Below are 12,137 nucleotides of genomic sequence, written 5' to 3' on the forward strand. Positions count from 1 at the left end.
GTTCAAATTAATATATGCTCAAAGTATTAACTGTCAGGAACAATGCAACAAAGTAAATGACGAAAACCAAGGAGCATGCACAGAAGCTGTAGTTCTGTGAACATAAATGCAAGACAGCTTGCTGATGAAGGCTATCTTCTAACCACATACATCTGCTGTTGTCTGCTGTACATAATAAATAACGGCATTAATGTGATGAAATTCTGTAACATAGTGAAGTGGCTGATCGGGCTAGCTGGCATTGCATTGTCTTTTATGGGTAGCATGAACTTCAGATGAAAACACATCGAGAAGAATGCACGAGGACAGTGCTTGTCCTCGTGTATTCTTCTCTTCGTGTCTTCACCTTAAGTTTGCATTACCTGCAAAGAAAATCTGTAATATACAAGCTCGTGGCAGCAGTGAACTGTGTCATAAGTAACGTTTTGCTGCATCACTGTGCTTTTCTTAAATGCTGGTTTGGAGGCAACAAATTCGGTGGTGCATATGTTATCGTGCAGTTAGCTGCAGGTCGTGTGTTGTCAATTTCCATGCCACGTGTTTGGAAGAGGATGACGGGGTAACTGTACCTGCCTGCAGCATTTCTTACGTAATCGAATTGGAAAGGCACAGATGGCGTAAATGCCAAGATACTTAATAGGCATGAAGTGAAACCGTTATTGAGGTCATGCCATGACAGTTTGATGAACAGTGAAGGTAACCCGAGCAGTTTCAGTGTTGATGTATGTGCTAAAAAGTTTTTTCCGTAAAAAAGAAAGCAAGAATTACGAACGTGAAAGCAAGAAATGACAGCAAAACAGTGTTCATAACAAGCTACCGTACAGAACAATTAAGCAAACCTAAACTTTTAAACAGTGCTGCCACATTTCTTTCAATTGAGTGAAATGTTTTTAGCTAACATTCCTTGAATCTGAACTCAGCTGGTTATCTGTATCACATTATGACTTGGTCCTGGGTAAAAAGTATGCATGCACATAAAAATGGTGTCCAGTAAGGTGACAAATTAAAAAAGGGTGCTGTCATGCCATATGTCACTGGATAGTACTTAAGTTGCTCTGTTGTCACCTTTCAAAGCTATCTGAAGGAAGCATGACGACAAAACAAGACCCACATCAAGCAATTGCACATAACAGGCACTATCAAGTTTGCTTTCCTGATGAGCCAGCATTAATAGTTGAATTTATGGGCACGTATATATATTACAAATTTGCTTCCTTTAATGAACTAGTTGCAACATTGTACTAGTATCATGTGTTTGTAGCTTTTGCCGTTATCGTTTTGTGCTTCGGCAGTACCATACTGAACCAAATGCAAGTACGCCAGCTTTACATTATTCTGCGTTTTTTACAGCATTTGATTAAATGTCTGCTGCAAAGATAGCTTGTACATGCTGGCATGCAGTGCCTCCATTTTTGGGACACATCTGTGTGCTTCGTTTTATATTTAGTAGGCAATGCTGTGCAAGTACACTAGTATGCAGTCCTAAGATTTCACTACAACCTAAAATTTTGTTATTTCATTACATATGGAACATTATCTAGATCCTAGTCACTATTATGGTAGATGGCCCAATTTTATCGCTACTTTTAGCTACAAAAGCAGGCATCATGAGAAGTCTGTGGCCTTTTGCAATGCTGCTTTTTATGCACTAAATGGAGGGTACAGCTGCGTAGAGTAAAATATTCTTGCTTGTGCCATATAGGTACAACATAAAAAACAAGTTCAGTTGCAAGCAATACAAAGCATACCTACGTGCAAAGTGGAGTAATGGACATGAACTGCAGATCTTAAAACTATTAAAAACTATTAAAGGGAAAATGAGACATCCACCCAATCGTAGCAATTGCTACAAAGGAAACCCATACAGGTTCCTCGAAAGAGAAGCCTCGCAGTTTAAGAAAAATTCGTTCTGGTCCAGGACTCGAACCCAGGACCACCGCCTTTCCGGAGCAGCCGCACTATCATCAGTAGTCTGTCCAACTTGTAGCTATGTATTAAAATGTTCAATGGCTTTTTTCAGGAACTTGGCTTCATATAACCTTGATGCCATGAGAAACCTGAACTATGAGCATGGCACACACCTATGGCCTCCCATTGACTATGCTGCAATATGCAAGTATTTTTTGGAAAGGCCTTGCCATGATGGCGGCACTGCCAAGGCATTTCGGGCTCTTGATGCATACCAGTATGTGAAGTCAGGTAGGATTGAGTTATATTTCTTTACATGTTTTATGTATGCAGGGCTTAGTCTCCCTTCAATACAGGGGGGGGGGGGCTCACAGGGCAGCGACCAGTATATCGCACAAACACTCACACACGCTCATATGATACATGCAACTCATATACATGATACAGCTCATATAATACACAACTTTATCAATAAAAATTAACTGGTAATCTAATGAAGCTAAGGTTGAACCTTCACTAATTCACGAGCAGGTAGCTTCACGCAGGTGGCTCATGAAACAGAATGCAGTGCCAAGAATATTAGTCAAGCAAGAGTGGTGACCGTCACCTGCAGTGCCTTGGGAAAATGCATGCCGCAGTACTACAATACCTTTTTGGCTCATGCCACATGAACCGATCAAACAAGATTAAATCATTAGTTGAAAAATTGGAGAGTTATAATTGCCGTGCACAAGGCACTACTGGTAATAAAATCACCTGCAGTGCTTGTCAAATGGGTGCTGCAGTGCCACAGTTGACCTGCCGAGAGGGGGACCGAGCCCCTCCTCGAAAAATGGTGAGGGGGCAGGGCCCCCCGACTTTAAGCACTGGCCTTATGTACACATAATTTTCAATTAGTGAGAACAGAAATGCTGAACACATGAGCTGTTTTGCCTGACAGTGTTAAAAATTCTATAGCTAGGATTAACATGGTTAGGTAGGGCTGCCTTACAAAGCTATTTTCCTTTCACCTTGTTTTTTGCATAATTGTGCCAGTTACATTTATAAGCTTTATAGCACATGCTGTTAGATGTGCTTACGTATGAAGGCCGTCTTGTGTACATGTATAGGTATGCTCCGCTCCATTTATAAAAATGATCGAAACTAAAAAGTACTGACATCCTGCCGCATGTATTGCTAGTGCTTTTATATTAGTTTTTTACATTATAGTTTGACAAGGAATCCACTATAACATTTCACTACGGGACCTCCTCCAGTTATTCCCCCACCTGTATATTGCACGACTTGATGAATAAACTACTGTCAAACTGAGAGCGCATGCACAGAATAATGCATACCTAACATTCAGTTGAATTGTCACTGCATTTATAGGGAACCTCCAAAGCCCCACAAAAACAAGGACTAGAGTAAGAAATACAGGATATGTGCCGACTGCAGAATTTGAAGCCATCCCTACACACTGACAGCTGATAACATAAACAGTAACACAGGCAAGGTGGTGCAATGGGAAATTCAAATTATGGAATTTTGCTAAAACTCGGCAGTCGGCTCATGTCCTACATTAATTTTCGCTATAGTCATCATTTGTTGCTGCTCGTTCTATCGGCTTGCCCCGCTAGACAGCCAAATTTGCTGGATTTATAGATGCCACACCTGTTTTACTAATTAATCATTTATTATTTGGGCTATCACAGTACACTGGTGTAATAAGAAAAAAATTCTACACAGGCAAAGTTAATGATATAAAGACTGCAACACCGAGACAAGGATTGCGGGTTCTCAAAGGCTACGTGAGCCCTTCACAGAGGAATGGACCAGTATATGAGTGCTGGATTTTGGTCACTGAAGATGGAGAAATAAAAGATGCAAGGTGTTCATGTATGGCAGGGTAAGCAAAATGGTTATGCACATTGTTATGTGTAATAATGGTGAGAGCACAGTGGAATGTTTCTCCAGTTCAGTGAGCCGTGCATTGTAAGGAGCCCTTGTAAGAGATCCTTATTTGCTTTTCTTCAGTCTGGGACGAGTCTGCAGCCACAGTGCTGCTGTATGCTTCGCCGTCGACTTCTGGACCCAGGTCAACACTCATCAACCAGATCCTCATCAGCTAGCTCCGACAGACTTGCCATGCCAGTGGGTGCAGCCTCGTCTGAAAAAGGTAATACGCAAGCCAGGCTCTGATATCACAGTGGCGCCACAAAAAGTGCACAAGCCAGGCTTGCTTGTGCAGATGTGAAATTATACATGGTCATTGATTTAACAGCTACAGCAAACTTGCAGCTAAAGAGAACAACTTGTGGATAAAGATTTATTCATATTTTCTTGTCCATAGGTCGCATCTAAGCCAACAAAAGATATAGTGTACAAGCGACACTCCTGTGGACCTCAACCAACAGTGCCAAAAAAGTGCAAGCTAATAGAGCTTAAAGAAGCCCTTGACGTCGAAGGCTTCTTGGAAAAAATTAAGGAGGTGACGTATACGAACAAGTTCAACAAAACGCATTGTGTATTGCTGGTTTAACATTCTTTAACCACTGCAAATTTTGTTTTCCTCCCATAGGTTGCACCAACGGCAAGGATATTTACACTGACAACTTGCAAACCACAAGTCAATGCGACTCCAACTGAAAATGTCAATGGTTCGTCCCATCACGTTGAGGAGGAACCCCTAACATTAACACTTCAGACACCTCTGGTAGCATTCACATCAAGGTTGCTCAGCCGGAAAGGTTTTAAGCATGAAAGCGTTGAGTGCTTGGCAGGCACTCTTTTCGAAAAATTGTCCATAGCAGAAAATGAGGCGAGGAGAATTGAAGTAGCCACGCGAAATCAGGCATGTTGTCCCATATGGTACCAACACCGTAAGGGTAGGATAACGGCATCACTTTTTAAGGATGTGTGCAGATCAAAACGAGTACACTGCACAACTCTGCTAAACAAAATATTTAATGCGCAACCACTGAATGTGCCTGCTGTGCAATATGGTGTTGAGAACGAACCTGTTGCCAAAGAGAGGCTTCTAGCACATCTGAGCACCATTCACTCAAATGCCCGCATTGAGGCATGTGGCCTCATGGTGAACCCCAGGTACCCATTTTTCGGCTGCAGCCCTGACGGAATTTTCAGATGCGACTGCCACCAACCTGCACTTGTAGAAATTAAATGTCTTTATAGTCTCAGGGACTGCCATCCTGAGAACTTATTAGCTGAAGGCCAAAAAAAGAAAGAGTTCTGCCTTGCAGCTAATGGGGCTTTAAAAGAAACTCATGCCTACTACTACCAGGTACAAGCCCAACTGCACCTGAACCTTGAAAATATCAGAACCTGCTACTTCTACATTCACGTTGATGCAGGTGGGCTCCTGGTAGTAGTAGAGAGGGACGAAAATTTCATGGACTCTCACATAGACAGTTTGCACAGTTTCTTGAGAGACATTGTACTGCCAAGAATAATTCTAGGAAATTCTTTGTAGGGATGAGCGGCCACTTGGAAAACTTTCACTGACTGATATGTGCTTAAGCTCACTCACTGTGCACTACTTTCAACCTCAGAAACAAATGACACTGCACAATGTTGTTCGTCATTTCGTTGGTGATGGGGCGAGCATTCCATTCATCAAAGACATGCTCTAGAATGTTTTACCCGAATGACTGCAAGCATGCCATGACACCACTTTATTATGGGTGCATGTTTGAAATAAGTGCAGTTGTACCTGATATTACTTTGTATTTAAGAAGCCTTTACTAGTAGGGATTTTTAAACTTGTGTGATATACATTTACTGCCACAGCTAAGGGTATTTTTATACAAGTGTGATAAACCTCATTTTGCTATATATTCAGACAAGCTTTTAATGGTTAGGAATCTCACCAAGATGTGAGAAATGTGTTTATCTGGTCAGTTGTATACATTTACTGCCTCAGCTAGGGTGTGTTTTTGATACAAGTGCGATAAACCTCTTTTTGCTTCGTATTCAGACAGCTTTTAATGGTTAGGAATCTCACCAAGATGTGAGAAATGTGTTTATCTGGTCAGTTGTGATATACATTTACTGCCTCAGCTAAGGGTGTGTTTTTGATACAAGTGCGATAAACCTCTTTTTGCTTCGTATTCAGACAGCTTTTAATGGTTAGGAATCTCACCAAGATGTGAGAAATGTGTTTATCTGGTCAGTTGTGATATACATTTACTGCCTCAGCTAGGGTGTGTTTTTTGATACAAGTGCGATAAACCTCTTTTTGCTTCGTATTCAGACAGCTTTTAATGGTTAGGAATCTCACCAAGATGTGAGAAATGTGTTTATCTGGTCAGTTGTGATATACATTTACTGCCTCAGCTAGGGCGTGTTTTTTGATACAAGTGCGATAAACCTCTTTTTGCTTCGTATTCAGACTGCTTTTAATGGTTGGGAATGTCATTAAGATGTGTTATGTGTGAAATGTGCTTAACTGCTCAGTTACATGTATACTCGAGTGCAAATGTCTAAGGACAATGAACATGCAAGCTAAAATCAAGGTGTAAAATACGCCCATGTGTTTTCAGCCAATGGAGTTAACACATCAATTCCAGGCTGTACTGTTGCATAACCAGGAAACTGTTTTTTCCCCTTAATTCTTAGACTTTTGCACTCGACTGTATATGTTATATGCAAGTGCAATCCATTTCGGAACTTAGCATTGCAACAGCTTAAGTGGTTCGAAATTTCTATAATATATGACTTGTGGGTTCAAGCAGCCTTTTCAGTACTGTACTGGACAATTGTTTTTGTAACAAAACATTTATTTCTTTTACAAAAAATAAATAAAGCGAACGTTATGCTTGATTTGTCTTTTGTTTTTTTCTCTTGCTCTGTCTTTTTCATCAGGCTTGTGCTGTCAATGCATATAAGAGCTCAAGCCTAAAGAGAACTGACAGTGCTTTATAGAGCAGTGTATGTAAACATGAAGCTTGCTGCAGGATACGTTGCAAGGAGAAGCCAGGCAACCAAGGAAGATTGATAGCTTAAATTTTTTTCTGCAACATTTGAATCGTGTCTAGTAAAGCTTGCATAGCAAGCTGCACACATAATATAAATTTGAGGTAGGTAACAACTGGAGAAAGCTGTCACTGTCGAACGTGGCGCTTCTGTCGGGCTTTCTACATTATCTTACATACGATGTATGTGTAATATGGGCTTCCATGCAGAAACAACTCACCTCTTTTTGACAGTGGTGGGCAGAGGTTTGTCAACCCAGCAACTACAGTTGTTATTTCGTCATACACGTCCACCAAGAGATGGTGCACTGTGCCGGTCATGATGCGCCACTTCTTGAGGTGCCCAATGGCTCTTTCCACAATTATCCGACTTGAAGAAATTCTTCTTGATGATGTGACTTCCTGGCCTGGAAGCTGCACTTTGTTCTTCGTAAAGCTTGGTGTAATCAGTTGAATGTTTCTCGCGTAAAATTCCTCAAAAAGAAGAAATCCTCGGTCGGCAAGAACTTGGTCACCGCTTTCCAGGTAGTCCATGAATTCTGCATCAAAAACAAAAATACTCATTTACAGCAAATACAGTATGTAAGGCAACCATGTAAACCTAATTATTAACACTGCCTGAGCAGCTCACCTGATGACAGTGTCAATTCTTTGTCAAAAACTCTGCCTCCAAACGTTGCTGAAATAAACAGCACAGCACCATGAGGATTTACGGCCACTAGGTACTTCAATGTAGAGTCTTGTTTGTAGTTGCTCCATACAACTTGCTGAGTATCAAGGTCAAGGGGCCTGAAAGAGAGTGATGGACAGGTTGGTGGGTATGTGATATAAATTAGGTCTGTACAATATTGACTGAGAGTATACAAGAAAGAAGCAAGTGCACTTGTGCTTTCAAGATCGTAACCGATAAATGATATGGAGAAATAAGCATGCCTGGCAACAGAAACTTCTGTGCAGTCGATGATCGCAAGAAGTTTAGGGAAGTTCTCTTTTTCTGTTAGCCAGCTCTGGCACACTTCACGAGTCGGGAACACAATGAGCTTCTTGCACAGGTGGTACATAATCCCAAGCATCCGCCTGAAATTCAAGCCAAGAGTTTTTGCGCTTACGTCAAACCTATAAGCCAAATCATGAAATGGAAGGTTGTGGCGCAGTTTCATAAGGAATGCGAGAAGCTGAGCTTCATGGGGAAACTTGTTTCGAGCAGATTGAAGCGCTGGTGCAACAGTTGCCAATATTGTAAAAAACACCTCCTTTGGCAGCCCTGAAAAAGAGAATGCTATGCATGGCAATGCTTGCCTTGCTTGAGATTTTTGAAAATAAGGGAAACTGACATACCTGTGTAAAAATGCACTTGTGCATCACTCATAAGCTTCACAAGTTTCTGTTCTTGCTGTTTATTTAGGAGCTGGGAACGTTGTTGCGTCAGCTCTTTTATTCTTCTCTCGAGCTGTCGAATTTTTGTCACCATATTCAAGCAGGAATCGCATTCCATGTATTCTGTTTGCACTTCAACTGTGTTGCTGAAAAAAAAATGCTTCAGTTGAAAGCACATTCACACACACGACGGCTCCAGGAAAATAACAGGCGATAGAAACCCCTTATGCATACGTAGCAGGTGCTTCGTAGAAAGACTCCAGCTGCGATGCGTCACCTTCTTCGGCAAGGTTGCAACCGCCGGGCATACCAACGTTAGCGGGCTCCATATCAGTAGCATCTCCGACAGATTCTTCAGACATCGTTGGCTGCTCTCTCGACGGTATCGCGATAGCCACTGCCGCCGTGTCAGCTGTTGCTTGCTGCGCAGCGGTCGTGCGCGCACGTTTTTTTTTTTTTGACACAGTCAGATGCTTGGCATAGCTGCGGAGAAGGATTGCGGTTGCGCCCGTGATAATTTCAGATACTATCGCTTACCTTTCTTGTTTCCGCCTCGAAACCTCCCTCGCTCTCTCATCGTGCCAAAACACCGTAGGTGTATAGTCGACGTGCTGGGGGTCTTTGCTCGGAGCGCCTGCGAGCAAATGCAGTTCTCGATGTCATATGCGCAGCACTTGCGAATGCGCAAACTTGACATTACTCCAAAATACACATGCATACATACCTGTAACGAAATGGTCTTCGCACACTCTAGCTCCGGCGTTAGGTATCCAAAGGGCACCGGTTGCCGTCGCTCTCCTCACGGCCACGGCCCACTTCATTTTTCTTTCTTCGTTCCATGGAAACCTATACATGCGTTTACCTTTCACGATTGAATTCGAGCAGCCAACGGCTGAACAGCCCACCATGGTTAGCTAGGGGCCTGCAACCGGGTAATCTTCGAGTGTGACAAGGCCGGACTGCAAGCGCATCAATAGGCTTCAACGGCAGAGCGGCGGCGGCGGCTGCGCGGCCTCGAACCGGAAGCAGCCAGCAGACGGCGCATCCCAGAATCCATCGCTGTTTTACGGGTCACCTATTGCTAGTTGTCTGTGGAAGTGTGTGGACTGTCGGCGGACGCGGTGCATCCTTAGCAATAGCAGTGGGTTTCCTCGAAGATCTCCGGCGATGTGAACGCCGGCGTCGCACCTTAGCGGCAGCCTCCCTGTGCGACGAACCATCCCCGACCATTTGCCTCAAGACTTTCATCTCCTTTTTCACATGTGGGCAATTCTTGGAAGATGCGTCGTGACAGCCTTGGCAATTGGCGCACTTTTGGTTTTCTGCACGACAGGCGTCGGAGCTGTGTGACCCAGAGCATCGTGAGCACACGGCTGTCTTTGTGCAAACTGCACTAACGTGCCCTATCCTTTGACACTTCCGGCACTGAAGCGGCTTTGGCACAAAAGGCCGTACTACTTGTCGAAAGTGACCGACCTTGACGTGTGATGGTAGGATGTCTCCTTTGAAAGTTAGCTTCACGCAGTTCGATTTCCCTAGGCGACGGGCTTGCAATATGGCAATTCCCTCTGTCGCCGGCTTGATGAGTATAGGCAGGTCGGCATCGCTTATGGAATTGTCTACATCATACACAACACCGGTCGTAGAGGTAGGTTCATCTTGTTTGAAGCAGCGTACGTTGATGTTATCCAGCACATTGACGTTGCTCAAAACATCTAGCGTGCTGCGGTCTGCGACATCTATAGCGAGAATGTTCTTACGGGCGTTGATTCTGACATCTTTGATCTGACCCGGAGCAAGGGCCTCGAGCGCCACAGATGTAGCTTGACGGTTGAGCCGGTTTATGTTGTCGCTAGCAGCCACAGGCACAAATAAAATTGTGTGCTCCGATGACTTTCGCGTCGGGATCACAGTAGCCTTACTTGCGGAAGGAGATGTCCTGATGAGTCTTCTCTTTGCTTTGCGCTTTGCTACGGGCACGAAGTCACTGTCATCCGAGGTTTCATCACTGGTCGGTGAGTAGATCACAGTGTCCTCGCTGTCAGTGTCACTCGAGTGACTAGACCGCTTTCTCGGCGCGGCCGCTGCTGACGTGGAAGGGCCCGGCACCCCTCCAGGCACCCCTCCAGGCACATCCATCGCCGTAGTTATGGGAGCGGCGTCTCCAACAAAGTAGCTTGGAATTCGCAGAGACAGAAAAGCAGCGTTCCATACAACAAACACTTCGTCGTCCCTAGAACACAATAAGGTGTGCATAACAGCTATAAACACAAATAAACAGCAAGTTGCATAAATATTTGGCCTATTCAGTAAGCTGTGTTGACTAATGTCGATTAACTTATCCACGAATGATACCGAGATGCTACTTTTTGGAACACGTACACTACATACATACCTGACCTGACCATCCAGATTACACGTTGCACTACGGCAGGCATAGCCAAAGGGCCTGGTGGCTCCTCCGTTATGTGGGCACTGTTATGGGTCACAGCCTCGCCACTGTAAAATAAGTTCTGTGTTAACTTATAGCAGTGGCACATAGCTTTATAAAGCTGTCAAATTGTCTACACATGCATGGAGCATCTAAATATAGTCACAAAACAATGTTTGCATTATTGCAGGGTGGCAACAGAGCACAAAGTAGAAGTCACTGATGAATGTCTCGATAATGGGGACCCTTTGATCACAGTAAAATTATTGACACGCAGCAGCACATAGCAAAGAAATGTTTGTTTACAAAACAATTCATTTTTTTTTCATGACTCAGTTTAACTTTCCCCTGTCATGTTTAGTTACGTATAAGGTATGTCAAAACATCTTGTCTTAAAAAGTAAGTTGGACTAGTAGCAAGCTGTGTTTGCTTCATTTCTTTTTCTCTAAAACTGTCGCAAAACCGAAAACTTCGTAAGCAGATACTATTTACAACGTCGAGGCAAGCAAACATGGCAAGGAAACAAGTTTCCTTGGACAAGTAGATATGAAACAAGTTTCCTTGCCATGTAAGCAAGGAAACGTCATTGCAATAAGAATTGTTGAAGAGGCAAATGAGTCCTTATTATGCAACTTCAGCAGAAAAGCGGGCGCTCACGCGCATCACGCACATGATGAACACTATTATTTTCGAACGTTATATTTCTCATCGGAAGAAAACGCTTATCAAGATTTTCAATTTTGCATCGAAGCAATAAACTTGTGTAACTAAGTGCTGACAACCAGCGTTCAGCAAGCATCAGCACAGGTATCACTGTTGTCGCGGGACTTCTATTTTATACGCTCGCGCACTCTATGCACACACGAGAAGCTCACACAACACGCGTGTAGTTAGCCAGCACGATTACTTACTATTTGAATGGTACGACGCGGTCGCGAAGCGCTCGCCAAGTTGCCGGTGCTGCGTCGACGATGTTACTCCCCGCATACATGCCGCTGCGTAGTGGACGAGCTGAGGCGCGCTAACACACATTATTTCTTTGCGACGTCCACCCAACTTTCCACAACGAGAACAAAGAGGCCGCACTCCACGGCATAAAATCGTTGGGCCACATTTGCCTGGCGCGCCACGCATACGGCGAGCTTGCAGCATGACACAAGGTATCTTCCGGCACTTCTGTGCACGCTAACTGCGACCCACTTCATAACAGCAAACACAAAAAAAATTGCCCCCACCTCCCCGAAGGGAATCGTGAGGAAATGCGAATGCATTTCTTGCGCCGAGAGTACACGGCGTAGTAATTTTAATGGCGTAAATTAATGACGAGACGAGGATTTGTACCGTAACCATTTATTTACACATTCATCAGCACCTGTTTGTGTTTGTTACCGCAGCCGTGGCCTAGTGGTAGAGCGCCCGCCTCGGCTGCGGGAGGCTATGGGTTCGAT

At 43.8% G+C, this 12,137-nt stretch overlaps 3 protein-coding genes and 1 long non-coding RNA gene across 4 annotated transcripts; 2 read left to right on the forward strand and 2 right to left on the reverse strand.

Moving 5' to 3' along the window:
• The first annotated feature begins 2,048 nt into the window (after window positions 1-2,048).
• Window positions 2,049-4,161, forward strand: LOC125939793 (uncharacterized). The gene is made up of 3 exons (XM_049655233.1): window positions 2,049-2,199; window positions 3,637-3,796; window positions 3,925-4,161. The coding sequence occupies exons 1-3, from the start codon at window positions 2,049-2,051 to the stop codon at window positions 4,142-4,144; spliced, it is 531 nt and encodes a 176-aa protein (XP_049511190.1). The 3' UTR covers window positions 4,145-4,161.
• On the forward strand, window positions 4,153-5,527 carry LOC125939794 (uncharacterized). Its single transcript, XM_049655234.1, has 3 exons — window positions 4,153-4,176; window positions 4,241-4,378; window positions 4,469-5,527. The coding sequence occupies exons 1-3, from the start codon at window positions 4,153-4,155 to the stop codon at window positions 5,378-5,380; spliced, it is 1,074 nt and encodes a 357-aa protein (XP_049511191.1). The 3' UTR covers window positions 5,381-5,527.
• A 178-nt stretch (window positions 5,528-5,705) lies between these two features.
• On the reverse strand, window positions 5,706-6,530 carry LOC125940055 (uncharacterized). The gene is made up of 3 exons (XR_007463277.1): window positions 6,188-6,530; window positions 5,864-6,100; window positions 5,706-5,728 (listed from the first exon to the last, which is right to left on the reverse strand). It is a non-coding gene; the product is annotated as an uncharacterized LOC125940055 (long non-coding RNA).
• A 237-nt stretch (window positions 6,531-6,767) lies between these two features.
• On the reverse strand, window positions 6,768-8,620 carry LOC125939795 (uncharacterized). Its single transcript, XM_049655235.1, has 5 exons — window positions 8,493-8,620; window positions 7,815-7,958; window positions 7,513-7,670; window positions 7,103-7,420; window positions 6,768-6,778 (listed from the first exon to the last, which is right to left on the reverse strand). The coding sequence occupies exons 1-5, from the start codon at window positions 8,618-8,620 to the stop codon at window positions 6,768-6,770; spliced, it is 759 nt and encodes a 252-aa protein (XP_049511192.1).
• Between the last annotated feature and the right edge of the window lie 3,517 nt (window positions 8,621-12,137).

The sequence above is a fragment of the Dermacentor silvarum genome, chromosome 9 (genome assembly GCF_013339745.2).
Source record: "Dermacentor silvarum isolate Dsil-2018 chromosome 9, BIME_Dsil_1.4, whole genome shotgun sequence".
Classification (NCBI taxonomy): Eukaryota; Metazoa; Arthropoda; class Arachnida; order Ixodida; family Ixodidae; genus Dermacentor; species Dermacentor silvarum.

What these genes read in the sequence shown, in the direction of transcription:
- LOC125939793 (XM_049655233.1), top strand. Translation starts at nt 2,049, where the DNA reads ATGAGAAACCTGAACTATGAGCATGGCACACACCTATGGCCTCCCATT. An exon ending in ATACCAGTATGTGAAGTCAG is followed by an intron (nt 2,200 to 3,636) that starts GTAGGATTGAGT and finishes AATTCTACACAG; the next exon opens with GCAAAGTTAATGATATAAAG. An exon ending in AGGTGTTCATGTATGGCAGG is followed by an intron (nt 3,797 to 3,924) that starts GTAAGCAAAATG and finishes GCTTTTCTTCAG; the next exon opens with TCTGGGACGAGTCTGCAGCC.
- LOC125939794 (XM_049655234.1), top strand. Translation starts at nt 4,153, where the DNA reads ATGGTCATTGATTTAACAGCTACA. An exon ending in TCATTGATTTAACAGCTACA is followed by an intron (nt 4,177 to 4,240) that starts GCAAACTTGCAG and finishes TCTTGTCCATAG; the next exon opens with GTCGCATCTAAGCCAACAAA. An exon ending in TCTTGGAAAAAATTAAGGAG is followed by an intron (nt 4,379 to 4,468) that starts GTGACGTATACG and finishes TTCCTCCCATAG; the next exon opens with GTTGCACCAACGGCAAGGAT.
- LOC125939795 (XM_049655235.1), bottom strand. Translation starts at nt 8,620, where the DNA reads ATGTCTGAAGAATCTGTCGGAGATGCTACTGATATGGAGCCCGCTAAC. An exon ending in ACAGAAGTTTCTGTTGCCAG is followed by an intron (nt 7,671 to 7,814) that starts GCATGCTTATTT and finishes ACTCTCTTTCAG; the next exon opens with GCCCCTTGACCTTGATACTC. An exon ending in AGAATTGACACTGTCATCAG is followed by an intron (nt 7,421 to 7,512) that starts GTGAGCTGCTCA and finishes TTTTTGATGCAG; the next exon opens with AATTCATGGACTACCTGGAA.